This window comes from Macaca mulatta, chromosome 13 (assembly GCF_049350105.2).
Source record: "Macaca mulatta isolate MMU2019108-1 chromosome 13, T2T-MMU8v2.0, whole genome shotgun sequence".
NCBI lineage: Eukaryota > Metazoa > Chordata > Mammalia > Primates > Cercopithecidae > Macaca > Macaca mulatta.
Window position 1 is genome coordinate 24,998,189 of NC_133418.1, and position 17,964 is coordinate 25,016,152.

Sequence of the window (17,964 nt, forward strand, 5' to 3'; positions counted from 1 at the left end):
TAATGGTGATGATTGTAGTGCTGAATATTTAAACAATAAAAACAAAATAAATTGTCACATGCATAACATCCTGAATACTATTGTAAATATTTTAGCTTATTTTATTTAAACTGTCAACCACACTGTAAGGTAGGCTCAATTATTGTCACAGTTACACAGATAGGGAAACTGAGACACAGAGAAGTTGAGTTGCTTGATTAATTTCAAGCAATCGGCAAGCCATGGAGCATCTATGTCAGGGCCTGCCAGGACATGGGACTGTAAACAGAAGTTTTAACTTTTTAACTCAAAGAGGGTATGTGTTTGGGTTAATGGAAAGCATCAGGACCCTCAGAAAACATTATTAACAAGCAAATGAAAGGTGTATCTGGAAGATTAAGTTCTACCAGAGTCTTCATTTCAACGGATCCAATAGTGGACTTAGGGAGATGACTGGGCATATTGAGGATAGGACGAGAGAAATGAAAACACAGCCTTTTATATTATTCTTAACAGGCTTGTACCAAATATCCCCTGGGTGAATTTGGGTGACTGAAGAGAAGAAAGACACAGGAGTGAAATTCTGTGAGCACAAGGAATGTGCTGGATCACACAGCCCAAGCAACAGAGCCACCTGTATCAGAACCCGAACTTGCGACAGAACTTCTCATTCTCTGAGTCCACTCGAAACAGACAGCCTTGCAAATAGGCTGATAAACAAGATGGTGTAGTAGACCCAAGCGTGGAATGTGTTGTGATGGAACTACCGGGTGGGCTTGCCAACACTGTGGTTTGTTCTCATTGGTTGGAGGTGCAAGACAAAATTATTTTCCCTTACTTTGAAAGGAATGACCAGCATGACTCACTCCCCTTCTCTAAATCCCTGATATCTTCCCCAATGAGACAGGCCCTTGAATTTGTAGCGATGAATCTTAGCTCCTGTTCCTCAGGTGTCTTCAATGTATATTGAGAATCCATATGATTTTCTGCTTATTGCATGATGTCATCAACATAGTGCTGTATGGGGTGATGCTTTGTGAAAGGTCCTCAGGATCAATGTTTCTTCGGCCTACATTGTGACAGAGAGCAGGAGGGTTGTTAATGTAGCCCTGGGCCGAGACTGAGGATGTGAGCTGCTGTTCACCCCAGATGACTGCAGAGCCTCCCCCAGACTGCGATGGACTCTGTCTTCACTCTGTGACTAGGCCCTGGGTCTGGTCAAGCCCTGCCGGAACCTCAACCGGGCTCATCGGCAGGTGCCAGCAGAGGGCGCATCTCAGACTCACGGAAGGGGTGGGAGGGCGATCTCCTGGCAACAGTGATGTCTGTGTATTTAAACCAATAGGACATCGTCATAATTTGTATGTATCCCTCCTCTCACATCTAAAGTGGTCCTGCCTCTCAGTATCTGTAAGAGGTTTTTTCTCTGAGATGTGGCTTAAGCAAAACTTACAAGTCAAAAGCAGCAAGATGTCCCCATAACAACTCCTGGGGTTTCTGCTCCTCTGTGTTCCAGGTGAGAATATGTGGACAAAGCTAAAAGTGAGACAACTATTTCAATCAGTGATTTTTTTTTTCATTAGGAACACTGCCTCTTATGAAATTTAGTGTGCTTTTTAAATGTGAATTTATAAAAAGCAATGCATATTCTTCCTGCTTGTTTAACTAGATTAGTGGTGATTTTGATATACATATAGTTATGTTATGCTAATATGCCCATTCTTGATTTGAAATCAAGAATCCTCAGTTCTTCAATGAGAAATTCTTCACCAAAGGTTGAGTGTACCAAGGCACTCCCAAGCAAGAGAATGTAGCTTTGGGAGCTCAAAGAAAGTGATAAAACTAAAAGGGCATTTTGTTTCCTATCTTGCTTGACATGGGAAGTACAGGAGGATCACCCATGATCCTTAGAGTGAATTTCTGTTCTGCACGTCAGAAACACTGTTTGTCTCCTCTTTCATTCTCATCCAAAATCCAAACTGCAGTTTGAACATTTTTTTTTTAATTTCACCATACTTAATTTTGAGACCAGTATCCTACTGTTAATATTTGTTGATTCTAACGCAAACTAAGTTCATTTGCTTGACTTTGTTTGCTGTGCACTTATTTATGCATTCAAAAATAACTTTGGGGATACAATCTAGTCATTAGAGATGCAGACTGACGTCACAGTAAATGACATTTAAATTAATGATTTTCATCATATTTGGTCACAAAACGTTATATCAGTTTTCATTCAATTTTTTTTATACCACACATATTTTACCCCAAGGTGAAAAAATATGATATGAAATAATATGTCTACATTTTGGTTTCCGGCAGACACAGTCATGAGTTCCCTTCACATGATGTTCCAAGTTGGAAAACACGATGTGGAGAAAGTTGAATTGTGTGCCCGTTGGGTTAAACCCGAACATCAAGGCATGGGCAGATTAAGGTCTGCTTTCTCTGCTTTCAAAATGATGCCTGGATCGTTGAGTCTTTGAAAGGAAGGAAGGCCATGTCTTAACATGACAGAGGAGCAGAAGAGAGAGAGATCCCAGCCCTGTAATCCCTGTTTCTTGTGTCAATAATGTATTCCACTAGAGGGCTCCACTCTCATGACCTAAACACATCCCAATAGGCCCCATCTGGCAATACCATTACACTGAGAATTAACTTTACAATAGATGGCTTCTGGAGGACACAGTGAAACCATAAAACTTTCCTAAAAGATACACATTCCAGGCCATCTGGCCAGCAATGCATGCAGGCAGAGTTCTCTGCCCAAGATCATATAGAACATAACACATATATATTGCCAGTGGAAGTCAGCAGAGGTACAACAAAAGGAAAGCATTAGATTACAGATGGGGACTGCTACATTCATCATGGAACAGTTAACCCTTGAATAACATGGGTTTGAAATTTTCAAATCCACGTATATTTTCTTCAGTGTGTGTCACCTGTAAGCAAGCATTTAATAAGTAGTAAATATATTTTCTCATTTTTATGATCTTAATAACATTTTTTCCTTTAGCACATTTTATTAGAAGAATAGAGATTATAATATATCAACTAGTTATTTTCTCACTAAGGCTTCCAGTCCAAAGTAAGTTATTAGTACTTAAGTTAAGCATGAAAAATTTCTACACAGGTTTTCATCTGCAGCAGTGATCAGTGCCCCAACCTCTACGTTGTTCAGGGGTCAGCTGCTCTTTCAGTCTATAGCTGCATCTCTCTGGAACAGGATCTTGGCAGTGGTTGCAAGTAAAGGAATCCAGGAAATAACATCTCAAACTATGCTGCATTGGTATGATGATTCTGTAAAGCCAAAGGCATTTAGAAAGCAGCAAATGCACAAAAAGGCTTTTCCTAAATATCCCTTATCTGCTTAAAAGCAGATTCTCCAGAAGGAAACCAATTGTCAATAAAACTCATCCTGGGAATTTTTATATCTGGAAAGATGAACACAAAACAGGAATCAAAATAAAAGAGACTGGAAGTTGATGCTTTATCCAGAAAGGCTATTACATGTTCTTTTGAGGATGCAATTCTATGCTCATCTATTCTCTGCAGGTTGCCTACACTTCCGATTTCCCTCTTCCCTACAAAGGAAATATGAACTGGATCTCACTGAGTAATCTGGGTAATCACCCTGCAATGATATCGCACTGCACTTTAAGTGAATTTCGTTTGCCTTTTCTCTTATTAATCTTCCTTTTGTCTGTTCATTTTCAGGAAATATTTAGAGGACAAATGGAACTTTCTTCCTTTCTCCCAATATAAGCAAGTTCCCTTAAAATTCAGGCTGCTTACAAAGCAGCAGGAAGGTTTGTACACAGCCTACAGCACTGTGATTTGACTCCCCTTGTCAGGCATCAGTAAACTTTTGTACAGCCCTAGGCTGTAGGCCACTGATGCTGATATCGTTGGATCCACTTCCCCTGCTACTGAGCCAGGATGGCACATTTTAGGGCACATTAGAAATGTGAGATATAATAAGCGCAAATCTGTGTCCAGTTTCATTTGGATCCAATTGATTTTTCCATGTACATAGCATAGGCAATTGCTTAATAAGAGATTGAGGGTTTTTCCTAAAGATGTTAACAGGGAGGCTGGTATCTCGGCTGGGATGATGTCCTAACTCACTGATAAAAAGTAATAGAAGAAAGTGTCATTGATGGTGCATGGCAGGGACATGCTCCATGCAGTGGTCACCCTCACTAAGAGGGATGAACTTTGGGAAATAATACTCAGTGGCATAAAACAAAGTAGACTATGAAGTTGCCCAAAACAAGAATAAGGTGCAGCCCATTTGGTCTCTGGGTATTACAGAGACCTGCAGCTCTTGATAATGGCGGATCTGTGAGTGCTGCACGCATTGAGGAAACACGGTATCATCTTTGTATCTGTAGTAAATTACTTCAGCTAATACTGGTAAAAACAATACCATAACACCATTACCTAATACTTACTAATATATACGGCATCGTGTCAATAACTTTTATTTTTAATTTTCTTAGAAAGGAACAATGTTACACTCACAGAAATGTTAAAAGTATAGGACAACGTACCCCTTTCCCTAACTCGAATTATATGAGACTTTTGAAGACCTGAGAATCCTGTCTAGCATTTTACTATGTGTTTCCTGCAAACAAGAATATTCTCCTAAATAATCCCCATACACCAATGAAATACATTACTCCATTGACTCCTGAGGAATATTTCAAATTGTCAGAAAAAAAACTAAAAAATGTTTCTCATGACAAAATAGTCCCCAGTAGAAACACATTCTCTGCTGACAAATTTATGCTACCCTGGTCTTACTTGGGACACCTGGGGACACTGAGCCAGTGCTTAGCTACTGAGATGAGCCAGCCCTGCAGCTGTGCCCAGCCCGCCCCGTCTTCTTCTCATTTGCATATTCCCAGAGCACATCCTCCTGCCCTGAAGATTTATTAATAGGCTGGACACACTTCGTGCAGGAGTCAGACCCAGTCAGGACACAGCATGGACATGAGGGTCCCCGCTCAGTTCCTGGGGCTCCTGCTGCTCTGGCTCCCAGGTAAGGAAGGAGAACACTAGCAGTTTACTCAGCCCAGTGTGCTCAGTACTGCCTGGCTATTCAAGGAAGTCTTCCTATAATATGATCAGTAGTATGAATATTTGTTTTTCTGTTTCCAATCTCAGGTGCCAGATGTGACATCCAGATGACCCAGTCTCCATCCTCCCTGTCTGCATCTGTAGGAGACAAAGTCACCATCACTTGCCATGCCAGTCAGGGTATTAGCAGTTGGTTAGCCTGGTATCAGCAGAAACCAGGGAAAGCCCCTAAGCCCCTGATCTATAAGGCATCCAGTTTACAAAGTGGGGTCCCATCAAGGTTCAGCGGCAGTGGATCTGGGACGGATTACACTCTCACCATCAGCAGCCTGCAGCCTGAAGATTTTGCAACTTATTACTGTCAACAGTATGATGATCTCCCTCCCACAGTGTTACACACCCGAACATAAACCCCCAGGGAAGCAGATGTGTGAGGCTGGGCTGCCCCAGCTGCTCCTCCTGATGCCTCCATGGGCTGAGAGTGTTCCTCAGATGCAGCCACACTCTGATGGTGTTGGTAGAGGGGGACATGAAGTCACGTCTGCACCATAATACTTTTCTCTTTCTCAGCCCCAACTGCACAGACATAACAAAGACTCTCCTATTTTAATAAAGACAGAGATGCTTACACCTGAGGATTCTAGTTTATAGCTTTAGTTGTAATTCATATAACAGAGAAGAAGACAAAATAGATGTTCTAAGCAGGAATTGTCTTAATATGGAGAATTAGAGTCTAAAGTACTGAAGTCTAAACAAAATGTAGAGATGAATCTCTAAGTTTAATGTCTTATTTGCAAAAGAATATTTGCCAAATGGGGCATACAGGAAAACTCAGTGGTCTTCAATATGTTGGAAGAACAAAGAGAGGTTAGAGTTTTATGAAAAAGGGAAAATATTACCTATGGCTCTTTGAGAAAGTTCATTGGCACTAGGAAGGGTTGGGAGCTGGCAAACTCAGACTGGTAAGGAGTGGTGGACAAAGTGAATCCTAGAATTATATCAAGTTATCTCAGAAGTTGTGGGTAAATGTGATTTCAAGGAATAAGAAGCCAAAGCAGTGAAGCTTGAAGAGAATTCTGTTATTGTAATGCCAAAGATTCGGTGTAGATCCTGCTGCTCACCACACAGAAAAAAATCACTAAGACAGCAAATATTGCCAAGGAACAGGCTTTAATCAGGTGCTTCAACCGAGGAGATGGGACACCATTCACAAATGTATCTCCCTGACCAACTAAAATTAAGGGTTTAGATAGCAGGGAAGAAATGTGGGAAAGCAGGAATTAGGGAGGGGTAATGAAGATAATCTGGTCAAAAGGAAGCAGGAGGTCAGTTAGTCAATCGTAATGGGTGAAGGATCTGACGTCTCACTGTCCTGATTCAGTGATATATAAGGTTCAGCTCCTTGATAGTATCTGGAGGCCTGATGGTTGGTTTCCTGAGAAAAGAACTCAGATAAGACAAATGTAACTTGTAACTATCTTGAGTTTTAAGACTGGGGGAGTCAATTTCTATGTTTATTCAAAAAAACCATAAACATTAGTTCCATGGGATAATAGAGCCTATTTCAATTGCATTCTAGACACAATACTTTGCACACTGAATGCCTTTCCCCCCCGGTGTCTTGGCTGTGTTGGGTATGACAAGAATGACTTAATTCCTATGATTAACTTTCACACTACAATCTTTCAAAACCAAGGATATAGTAGTCATGAAAGCTGATATTAGAAGCAGGATTCTCTGGTGCTTCCTCAGAAAACAGAATGCATCTGCCCCTGAAATATGGGCTATCTAACCATGTGATCCTCAGTCCTGTCTGGAAGCTTACGGGTTGGGGTGCTGATGCTTTCAGCTTCCTACAGCATCTTTCCAGGTGTTTCTGCAGTCCTAACCTCTGTCCCTGTGTCTCTCTTAGGTACCAGTGGAGAATATGGAGTCATCCTTTTCTGCCTTCCAAATCTCATGGGAGGATCTCTTACTGGGCAACTCTATAGGACAAAAGGGAGCTAAGAAGACATATTTACATAAGTTAAAAGATTTTTCCCCCAATGAGGCCATTTTTAAAAATTATATTTAAAGGCACAAGTTGAAAACACGTCCATCTTTATTTTCTTATTAATGCAAATGTACATTTGCAAATATTTTCAAACTTGTAAAGATTGAAAACATAATTATTTGTCCATGGAATGATCAAACACCTCTATAATTAAATGGAGCAAATATTTTCTGGACAATTTCTACTCACTGAAATAAAGGAATATATTTAAAATGTGTGAAGCTACGTTAGAAATTATTGGACTTAAATTCAACTGTGCAGCTGGGTTTGGGATGTTGTTCACGCCTGTGAAGTGTCACAGAATCTTGTGTCATGTGTAGTCACTGCTGTTCAGCTTTGTCTTCAGACAATTGATATCTATAGGCTGAAGATGATCTCTGTGTCCTGCAGAGGAACCACTCAGCTGAACCTCTCCTTGATCAGCCAGATGATCGTGAACATGAACATCCATGAGCATGAAAACGAATGTTTACTGTTATCAGCCACTGAATTTAGTATTTAACTAGTTACCAATATTTAATGCATAAAATCTTACTGATACAGTATTTATACCTCTACCTATATATACACACATGTATTTTTTCTTAAATTGGTGGTACAAATGTGAACATTTAGTAATCAAATTATGAAGTGATTAAGGGAAAATTAAAGACAAAATTAAAACTAATTAGTATTTCCTTAAATAAAATTTACCTTATTTATGGAAAAATGTGCATATATTTATTCAAGATACATAGAAGTAAATATATATTTGATAAAACATTGGCTATAAATATATATAGTATTCATATACATTTAAATAATCTGTTACATTTCATAAAAATATGGTATTCTGCACCACATATAGTTCATACTCTTGCTAGAGAAAATTTCTTTGTAGCCTTTATTTTTAAAACTCTACCAAATGGTTGTCCTTACCTAAAATATTTTTCCAACCACGTGGAGCTCCAAGGGTAGGACTAGAGTATATTTTGACTAATGTTGAATAGTAACCATTGCAGCGTATGAAGTCTCCATTATGTTCATGCCCACGATGATGATATGCCAAATAGAGTTCTCACAACAATGGATGCTGGATGGAGTCACATCAGTGCCATTGTCAAGGAAGCCCTGGAAATGTAAAAACCATAACAATGAGTAAACTGCAAGGGTTACATCTGATGATCACATTGCAAAGAGAACAACACATTGCATACAGAACAGTACTTTAATAATAATAATTTTTTGTTTTTGAGACGTAGTCTTGCTCTGTCGTCAGGCTGGAGTGCAGATCATCAGGCCTTAAAAGAAACACAACAGGATGACTGCAGACAAAGCCATTCTGGATGAGCTGTGACTAGATGTTTCAAAAATGAGCCATAAAATGCTTTCCAAGTGAATATTAATTGAAATGCCATTAATGAGTATGAGGTTTTTAATAATGAGTATGATTCAACACTTGGAATTCAGTCAGTCACCTTTTCCAGCTTTCCCAGGAAGTCTTATGAACCAATGTTATGGAGGTCCCTGTGGGGACTCAATAATAAGAGTTTCAACTAACTGAGATGTACAGGGCTACTGGCTCTTCTGAACACCTAACGCCTCCTGAACCCCTAACATTGTACCACACATCAGGGCTCAGACGAACAGCTGGGGTCAGGTGATACTAGTAGACCTCATGTCACATGAGGAGGGCACTGGTTATCTTCCTATATATGAATTTGCCTTTCTTTTCGGTTATGTTTCTGCATAAAATATTACTTGGGGATTTTCCAAGTGCTTTTATCAGAGTCAGGAAAGTCTTCCATACTACGGCTTTGGATCAAGCAACTTTTTTACCTCAAAAAAAAAGTGAAGCTAAGTGTAACTCATGATCTTGTCATGTGCACAGGGGCAGCTATCCCTATAGACAGAGAAAAAACCATTATTAATGAAGCAAAGCTGGCACATAAACCCTTGTGCTATTGAATTGCTATGCTGTCAGATGTGGTGGAGGTTCTGAAACACTGACCGTGAATGGTGCTATTATACCCATAAACAGAATATTTATATCTCGAAAATGAGCTGTAGACTCATCATTGTTATGCAAGCTGAACAATTTGAAATGCTCTATGTTTTCTCAGGGCTGCAGTTTTCTGGCTGATGGTTTTTCATTTGTTTTGTTTTTTTGTTTTTGAGAGGGAGCCTTGCTCTGTCGCCAGGCTGGAGTGCAGTGGTGTGATCTTGGCTCACTGCAACCTCCGCCTCCCAGGTACAAGTTATTCTCCTGTCTCAGCCTTCCCAAGTAGCTGGGACTACAGGGGTGTGCCACCATGCCTGACAAATTTTTATATTTTTCGTAGAGACGGGGTTTCACCATATTGGCCAAGATGGTCTGGATCTCTTGACCTCGTGATCTGTGCACACCAGCCTCCCAAAGTACTGGGATTACAGTTGTGAGCCACTGTGCCCGACCTGGCTGATGGTTCTTAATCCAATGAGTTGACATGACAACTTTACCATTACATTGGAAGAAATGATAGGATAAGCATGTGACCATTTAATACAATACTGGATAAGTTGTCAACACAGGGCGTTAGGGTGTATGCGGGGGCCATAGATCTAGCCCATATAAAGCAAGAGCAAATAGAATTGATTTTATGTATTTTAGAGAGGAAGTACAGAAAATATGAACCCTAGGTGACCTTCTGGAATGTTTCTATTTATTGCCATTTCCACTGGTAAAACTCAGAGAAGATTTCAACAGTCATCAGGATGAAGTTCTAAGGATCACAGTCATGTGAAGAATTACCTGCACTTGGATCCCCAGTGAGGCAAAGGGAAGATGAAATGTATAGTGGGATATGGAGGAGTAAACACCAGGGACAGCCTCCTGGTCAGCTTAAACGTTGAAAAGTGTATTTATTTTTTCTCTTTAGTTTTATCACGGAATCATTTAGATCTGAGAAAAGCCATTATGACTTTTTAGGGAGAAAGGTGTTTATTATCATGAATTAGATGGATGGAAAACATTTGGGGAAACCAGAGTGGAAGCTCAGGCAACTCCAAGTACTCCTTTTGCTATTCCTTGACCCTGCCCGCCTCGTGTTTTCCACAGTGAAGGAAGATACTCTCATTTTGATAGAAACCTGGCAAGTGAACATATTGTACCCACAGGACTGGGCTGCCTGGCTGTGACCCAGACCAGGAAAATGAGCACATTTGAGTGAGATCAGGCAGTTCCCCTCCCTCATCTCAATCCAAAAGCATTCTGTAGCAACACATTTGATGGGCATTCTTCACTACATCTGGGACTTAGGACATGTCCTCCAAGGACATGAGGAGTAGCCTTTCCAGACTCTACCGTAGAGAAAGTATTGCCAGAAACTAGAGAATAAAATAAATATGAAAGAAGCTGGTGACAATAACTAAATGTGCCATGCATATATGTATTTTAAATAATTTAATCTTTTCTATAAAATTCAAAGTGCTATTTTTAGCCACCTGTACAATTTAGACCACAAATTAAATAATAAGTAAACAGATTAGTGACTCATGAAAGAAGATCCTTTTTTCCTAGAAGGTGTTGGGCTGAACAGATTGGAGTTTCCCCCACATTTCGGGAAGCACAATGTTATGTGGGTAGCATGATGTTCTCTGTAAAGTAGATATTTATGTTAGGTTGTAGCATGTTGCTGTTGATACTAGTAATTCCTGAAAATTCAAGTGTAGAAAGATGTGTATTTATAATAGAAAGCCACAGGATGCACTTGGGCAGAAATAAACCCTGTAGCCATGAAAACAGATGAATCTACATGAGACTGAAATGAAGATGTCATCAACACAGGCAGGGCTGTAGAGAAAGGGGTCAGGTGTCTAGTAGTTGATAGCAGAGCTGCTGTCCTTCTGGGGGCAGTAGTGAGAAGAGCTGCTCTCTTTTCTGCAGGAGACAGCTTGAATGTGGAGTTTCAGGCAGCAGGAGCTCCTCCCCAGCCTGCACTCCAAGTGCCGTTCTTGAAATTGCTGTAGACGCTTTGCCTGGAGACTGTTCCTTAGGCTCTTCAACAATTTACAAGGAATTTAGTATCCTCAAGTAAATCCTTTTATGCTTCATGGGTTTGACATTAGCAACAGGGAATATACACAGTTTACAGTGACATCATTCACAGCCTCTGTTTTTCTTGCTAAATATAATGCTTCCCAGGAGGACCTGCCAGAGGAAGCCAACGTGAACAACAATCCATGTCACCAAAAATGTAAGACAAATAAGCTCAGGAAAGCCACTGGGTTCTCACGTAGCTTCACTGTCCCTGTGCAAAATGGGAGAGTGTAAAACTCTTAGCTCCACCATCAGAAAGATGGCCTAGTGTAACCTTCTCAGCATAGTAAGTCAGTATTTACAGACATTAGATACTAACAACTTTAACACCGTAATACAGGCAAAAGTAGAAAAGAAAATAAACTGGACTACATAAAAATTTAAAATGTGCATCAAAAGTCATAATCAACACAATGAAAATGCAACATGTGGAATAGAAGAAAATATTTGTAAATCATATATCTGATAAGGGGTTAATAATATCCACTATATAAAAATGAGTCCTGCATGTCAACAGTTAAAATAAAATACCTGATGAAAATGAGAAAAGTACATGAATCAACATTTCTCTAAAGAATATCCTTTAGAGATAATTAGATAACTAGCATAGAAAAAGATGCTTAATATTATTAATCCTTAGAAAAATAAAAACAAAACCCACCTCTCACCAATTAGGATTTTTTTTTTTTTTCCAACAGAAAATGACCAGTCTTGGTGAGAATTTAGGGAACTGGAGCTCCTCTGGACACTGTCATGGTGAAGTAAATGGCCCATTTGCTGTGAGAAGCCACGTGGTGATTCCTTGAAGAAGTAATGGAAATAATATATAATTCAGCAATTCCACTTTTGGACACACACCCAAGTAAATGAAGACATTAACTTGAGGAGATATTTGTATACCCACTCAGAACTAAATTATTCACAATAACCAAAAGGTAGAAGCAACTCAAATGTTCACAACGGAGGGAACTGGTAACCCAAACGTGGTATATACATACAATAGCATATTATTTAGCTTTAAAAAGGGAAATTCTGACACATGCTACAGCATGGATGAAACTAGAGGACATTACACTAAGTGAAATAAGCCAGTCACAAAAAGATGACTGAGTTATGATTTCACTACGGTATTTGCAGTACAGTTTCCATTTTGCTATGAAACAACACAGTCCCCGTCCCTTTCTTGCTTGTAGTCTTCTGGAATAACTATAGAACGCTCTGGAACTGTAACATTCTGAGATAGGGCACGATTGGCCAGAACAGCCTGCGCTGGCTGCGTTTCTGTCCCTGCTAGAAACAGGAATTTCTTCAACACTCTAACCCAGTGTGTCATGTGATTCTAAGACATAAAACCCAGGGTGGGCTGCATTCCAGGGCCCCTCAGTTGCAGTCCTTGTTGGGTATTCATGGTCTCGAGACAATCGGCCCCGGCAGCTTTCTGCTCTCTCTGGTTGACTCTCTGTAAGTAGGAATCCACTTCGTGTAACTGGTTGTGTGTATGGGTGTTGTGTGTCTCACCCAATTTGGGTAAGTTGGAGACCAGTGCACAGCAAACCTTCTTGGCAAAATTGGTGCAATGAGAAGGTTTGATGTGAGAGAACCATGGCTTATTGGTGAAGTTGGAGGAACAATACTCTCCAGTCCCTGGCCCAGGACGGAGACATCAGGGGATGCAAGGGCTGGACGTGCAGATGGATGTTTAATGAGGAGGGAGGATAAATGGGACATGGTGAGAGACAGCGTTTGATGTGGCAGTGAGTCAGTGGAAACACCGGAGAAGCAGGATAGCAAGAGACAGCAAGAGACGGTATTTTGTGAGAAGATGAACATAGCGATCAGCAATGGGCAAGACAGTTATTGGAGACGTAGCAAGACGGCGACCAGTGAGAGAGGGCGAGATGGTGATCAGCGCTACAGCGATTACAGCTAAGTTGCTTACATTGCAGAGCTGTTAACAATGGACAAAGGGTGTTTTAAGAGCCATCATCTTTCCTGACAGGCAGTGGAGCCCTGGGGATGGGCAAGTGGCCACATAGCCACCGCGTCATGCAGGCCAGCAGTTCCGTGCACCAGTTCCCCCGCGGGAGCTCAACCCACCCGAACTGGGGACCCTGGAGAGATCTTCACGCAGGCCCCACATTAGAGACTGCTTGGCACCATTTTGGCTCCTGCACACCTGTAAGGGTCCCCTCTGCACCCCTGCCTCATATCAGATGATCCAGGGAATCAGGCCTTTGGCTAGATAGTCCATTTGAATTCCCCCATAGCACACCTGACTACATACTCGTTGCTCCTTCCCTTAGTCATTTTTCCTCGAATGCCATTTTATTTATCCATCAGTCATTTTTTCTTATTTTCTGCCCCAATATATATGTTCGCTTTGCAGTTTTGGCTTTGGCTCACTGCTAATTATGTTTGTGCAATTGTTTAAGGCAGGACACTTGGTTGTAAGAATTCTCCTGTTCTGTTGACTCTAAGAAGCCAGAGTCACATTGTTCTATGGCCCCAACCAGGACTTTGAGGCTCACTGTTGGCCACCCCACTGAGGCTCCAGGATTTCCTGCACTGATCAGCCCCTGGATATTCCAGGGCTTCCAGGCGTTTGGTGTGGGGACACTCCTAGGCTGATACTCGGGACTCTGGGTATTCAGCATTTGGTATTGTTGGCCATTCCCTGGATGCTCCCGGGTTTTCAGCATTGACATTCCTCCTAGGATTGTGGATTGGAGCCTCACCCTATGGGAATCTTGGTTTGCCTTCTCTTGTTTTCTGCCCTAAAGTTATCATTTTCCATAACGGCATTGAGTTTTCTTTTTGTCACTTTATTTACACTTTTTGTTCTACACTTTACTTAATGAAAATACTGCTTTAAGGCCGGGCATGGTGTCTCACGCCTGTAATCCCAGCACTTTGGGAAACCAAGGTGGGTGGATCATTCGAGGTCAGGAGTTCAAGACCAACCTAGCCAACACTGTGAGGTGTTGTCTCTACTAAAAATACAAAAAATGAGCCGGATATGGTGATGCCTGCCTGTAATCCTAGATACTTGGGAGGCTGAGGCACGAGAATTGCTTGAACCCAGGAGGCGAAGGGTGCAGTGAGCCGAGATTGCACAACTACGCTCCAGCCTGGGTAAAAGAGTGACACCCTGTCTAAAAAAAATAAAACAATAAACAAAAATTTAAAACATAAAAATAGTGCTTTTGTCATATTTTGTTCACTAACAAATGCTTACATCCACTTTCATAACATCTTACTACCTCATCTCATACCTTCGATGCAGGAAGTGGAAATCTGAGAAGAGAACGATTGATGGCCCAGTCACTTTCTAGAAAGTGGTCTGCATATTGAAACTGGGTTTTCTTAAGTTATTGATTTGATACATTATGGAAAATTTTGTTTTTGAGGCCGGCTACAGTGACTCGTGCCTGCAATCCCAGCACTTTGGGAGGCCAAGGCAGGTGGATCATTTGAGGTCGGGAGTACAAGACCAGCCTGGCCAATATGGTAAAACCCCGTCTCTACTAAAAATACAAAAACTAGCCAGGCGCAGTGGTATGTACCTGTAATCCCAGCTACTCAGGAGGCTGAGGCAGGAGAATGGCTGAAACCTGGGAGGTGGAGGTTGTGGTGAGCCAAGATCGTGCCACCGCACTCCAGCCTGGGTGACAGAGAAAGACTACCTCAAAAACAAAACAACAAAAAAAAGTAAAACAGAAAATTTTGCCTTTGATACGATAATGAGTTTCTTTTAAAACTTCTGAGATTAGTGTCTTAGAGATTCAACTGTTGTGTTTTGCTGCTTTCAGCTTGTTCTTCCTTTAAACAGGTCTGGGATCATTGCTCTCTCCTTTTGCTTCTTCATCAGCTGCTGTGACTTTTTCACCTCCACTTCTGACTGTTGGTGCAGCCTTGATACTGAAGTGTTTTGTCTTAGAGTTCTGTGGAAGCAATGTTTGCCCCCAATATAGTATTAGTCTATGTACTTGGTTTGTTAACATATATAACCTAATTTGGGGCTTTACTTTTTTATTTTTATACAGCTTTAAAAATATATATGTTCTTCTTTGAGATTCTCACTCTGTCACCCAGGCTGCAGTGCAGTGGTGTGACCTCGGCTCACTGCAACCTCCGCCTCCTGGGTTCAAGCGATTCTCCTGCCTCAGCCTCCCGAGTAGCTGGGACTACAGGCACGTGCCACCACACCTAACTAAATTTTTTTATTTTTAGTAGAGATGGGGTTTCACCATGTGAGCCAGGATGGCCTCTATCTCCTGATCTCGTGAACTACGTGCTTAAGGGCTAATGAGTGCCTATCCACCTCCATGCTGTCTGACTTAAAATATTTAATTGTCTATAAATTTGTTTATTCCACACTCCTTGGCCAAAGGAACTATAAAGAAACCTAAGAACATCTCATTCAAGCCATGGTGGGAAACAGGGAGTCACTCTACCACTATTCGAAATGTAGGCCAGATTCAAAAGGCCTTTTAAAATTATGAAAATAAAATAGTTCCCTTTTCCACAAAAGGGAATAATAGCTCCTCTGTTTAACCAGAAGACTTAGTCTTACTAAAAACTTTAAAAGAAAGAACTGGCTGGGTGCAATGGTTCATGCCTGTAATCTCAACACTTTGGGAGGCTGGGTTGGGTGGATTACTTGAGGCCAGGAGTTCAAACCCAGCCTTGCCAACATAGCAAAACCATATCTTTACTAACATTACAAAAAATTAGCCGGACATGGTGATACATGCTTGTAATCCCAGCCACTGAGGAGGCTGAGGCATGAAAATAGCTTGACACCAGGAGGCAGAGGTGGCAGCGAGCCCAGCCGAGATTGTGCCACTGCACTCCAGCCTGGGCAACAGAGCGAGACTCTGTCTCAAACAACAACAACAACAAAATGATCCCTCAAGAATGAATCATAACCAGAATAGGAGGTTCTTATCAGATATTCTTAATTACTCTAACTACTGTTAGGCTTCAGGAAGTCACTAGTTGGGTACAACTGTCCAGGATTAAACCTGTTTCTTACGAGGTCCTGCAGGCACAAAAGGTGGACACCACAACCTCCATTTATAAAACCTAGAAAACTTAAGGCTGCTGTTTTGCAAACACAAAGATTAATAACGTGGTTCCGTGGGTGGACATAGGAGCATTAATTTTTCTCTCTCTTCCAATTATAGTTTTCTTGTTTAACCTCCTAGTAAAGTTTATATCTTCTAAATTTCTTGTAAAGATGATAAAGTTTTTCAAAAGTCGTCCAATCCCTTCTGTCTTCTGTCTCCACAAATGAAAGCATCCTGCCATCGGGTCCCTTGGTTCAGGTACCAAAGATTTTTACTCCTCAAATGCTAGGGAAGGCCTGCACCCATAAAGTCAGCAGGAAGCACTTACAGAAAATGGACTCTGCTCTTCTGCAGTCCCCTTAAGATTAAGGAGGAGTATCTAGTATCTGAGGGGCAATGAGATAGGAGGTGGATGGGACTCAACCCGGGAGCAGATTGAAGACTAGCTGACACAAGGAAGAGACACAGGAAGCACCTGTCCATAAGACATGCCCACCAGGGCCAAATCAGTTTACCATTGCCATGGCAACACCTGAAAGTTAATGTCCATCTTCTAGTTACTTCTGAATAACCCACTCCTTAACTAGCATGTCATTAAAACAGGGGATAAATACGACTGTAAAACTGCCCCTGCGCCGCTGCTCCTGGCACACTGCCTATGGGGAGCTCTGTTCCACGAGAGCAGTCACAGAGCTGTAAGGGCCACCTCAGTAAAGCCGTTTCCTTCCACCACCCGCTTACGCTGCGCTCCTTCCCGAGTGAGGCCAAGAATCTGCCCTGCACCACTTTTGTCAAGTTAGTTGTCAAAAACTACTCATAACATCCTCTCTTTAATTATTTTACTCTTATAGGCTGTGTAATGACTTTCTCCTTTCCATGTACCATATTGTGTTTTGTGTCCTTTTTCTTTCCCTCTTCTTTATACACTATTCATCAAGTAGTCACAGGCTTCAATTCAGTTCTTTCTTGTGGTAGTATGGCTCATGAGAAACGCTGATTCTTCTGGGTATGAGGCCATTCACCATTTTCATATGTAACACCGTAAAAATACTGTGACACAAGCCTCCACTTCACAAACTGACCACTGTCAAGCATCATCTCCCAACCAATAGAAATTTTTTGTTCCTCACTAGTTCACATAGGAGTAGAAATCTCAAGTTTAAAGTGTGGATTTGCACTTTACCACTTGGTGTATTCAAGAAGATGAATAATATTAATACATTAGTAGGTCCGGGCACAGTGGCTCAAGCCTGTAATCCCAGCACATTGGGAGGCTGAGGCAGGCAGATCACCTGAGGTCAGGAGTTTGAGATCAGCCTGGTCAACATGGCGAAACTCCATCTCTACTAAAAATACAAAAATTAGCAAGGTGTGGTAGCACATGCCCGTAATCCCAGCTACTTGGGAGGCTGAAGCAGCAGAATGGTTTGAACCAGGGAGATGGAGGTTGCGGTGAGCCAAGATCATGCCACTGTGCTCCAGCCTGGGTGACAGAGCAATACTCTATCTCAAAAACAACAAAAAAAATCAGTAGCTTTGAATTTTAAACATCCTTTTCACAAGAAACTCATCATTCTTTCTGTCTAAAATAACGTTCTGATTCTTTCAGGAATGAGCCTGGTTTGATGCCTCTCTCCCTAACGTGAGAGAAGTGTGGCATAAATCTATGAAAAACCCCATTTCCCTTTGTCTACAAGAACTACCTTTGATTGAAAACTTCT

The 17,964-nt window shown here is 41.3% G+C and overlaps 1 protein-coding gene across 33 annotated transcripts in view; it reads left to right on the forward strand.

Moving 5' to 3' along the window:
* The window catches only part of LOC701504 (immunoglobulin kappa light chain), a 676,887-nt gene that overhangs the window by 396,762 nt on the left and 262,161 nt on the right, over positions 1-17,964 (forward strand). For 4 of the 33 annotated variants that reach the window (XM_028832066.2, XM_028832063.2, XM_028832068.2 and 1 more), the window contains exons 1-2: positions 4,898-5,026; positions 5,152-5,446. The exons of 28 other annotated variants lie outside the window; for them this stretch is intronic. In XM_028832066.2, the coding sequence (XP_028687899.2) occupies positions 4,972-5,026; positions 5,152-5,446 (350 nt within the window). In that variant the 5' untranslated portion in view covers positions 4,898-4,971. Of the gene's footprint in view, positions 1-4,897; positions 5,027-5,151; positions 5,450-17,964 lie in introns of those variants that run through there. One more of the 33 variants, XM_077959038.1, reaches the window with a different exon arrangement.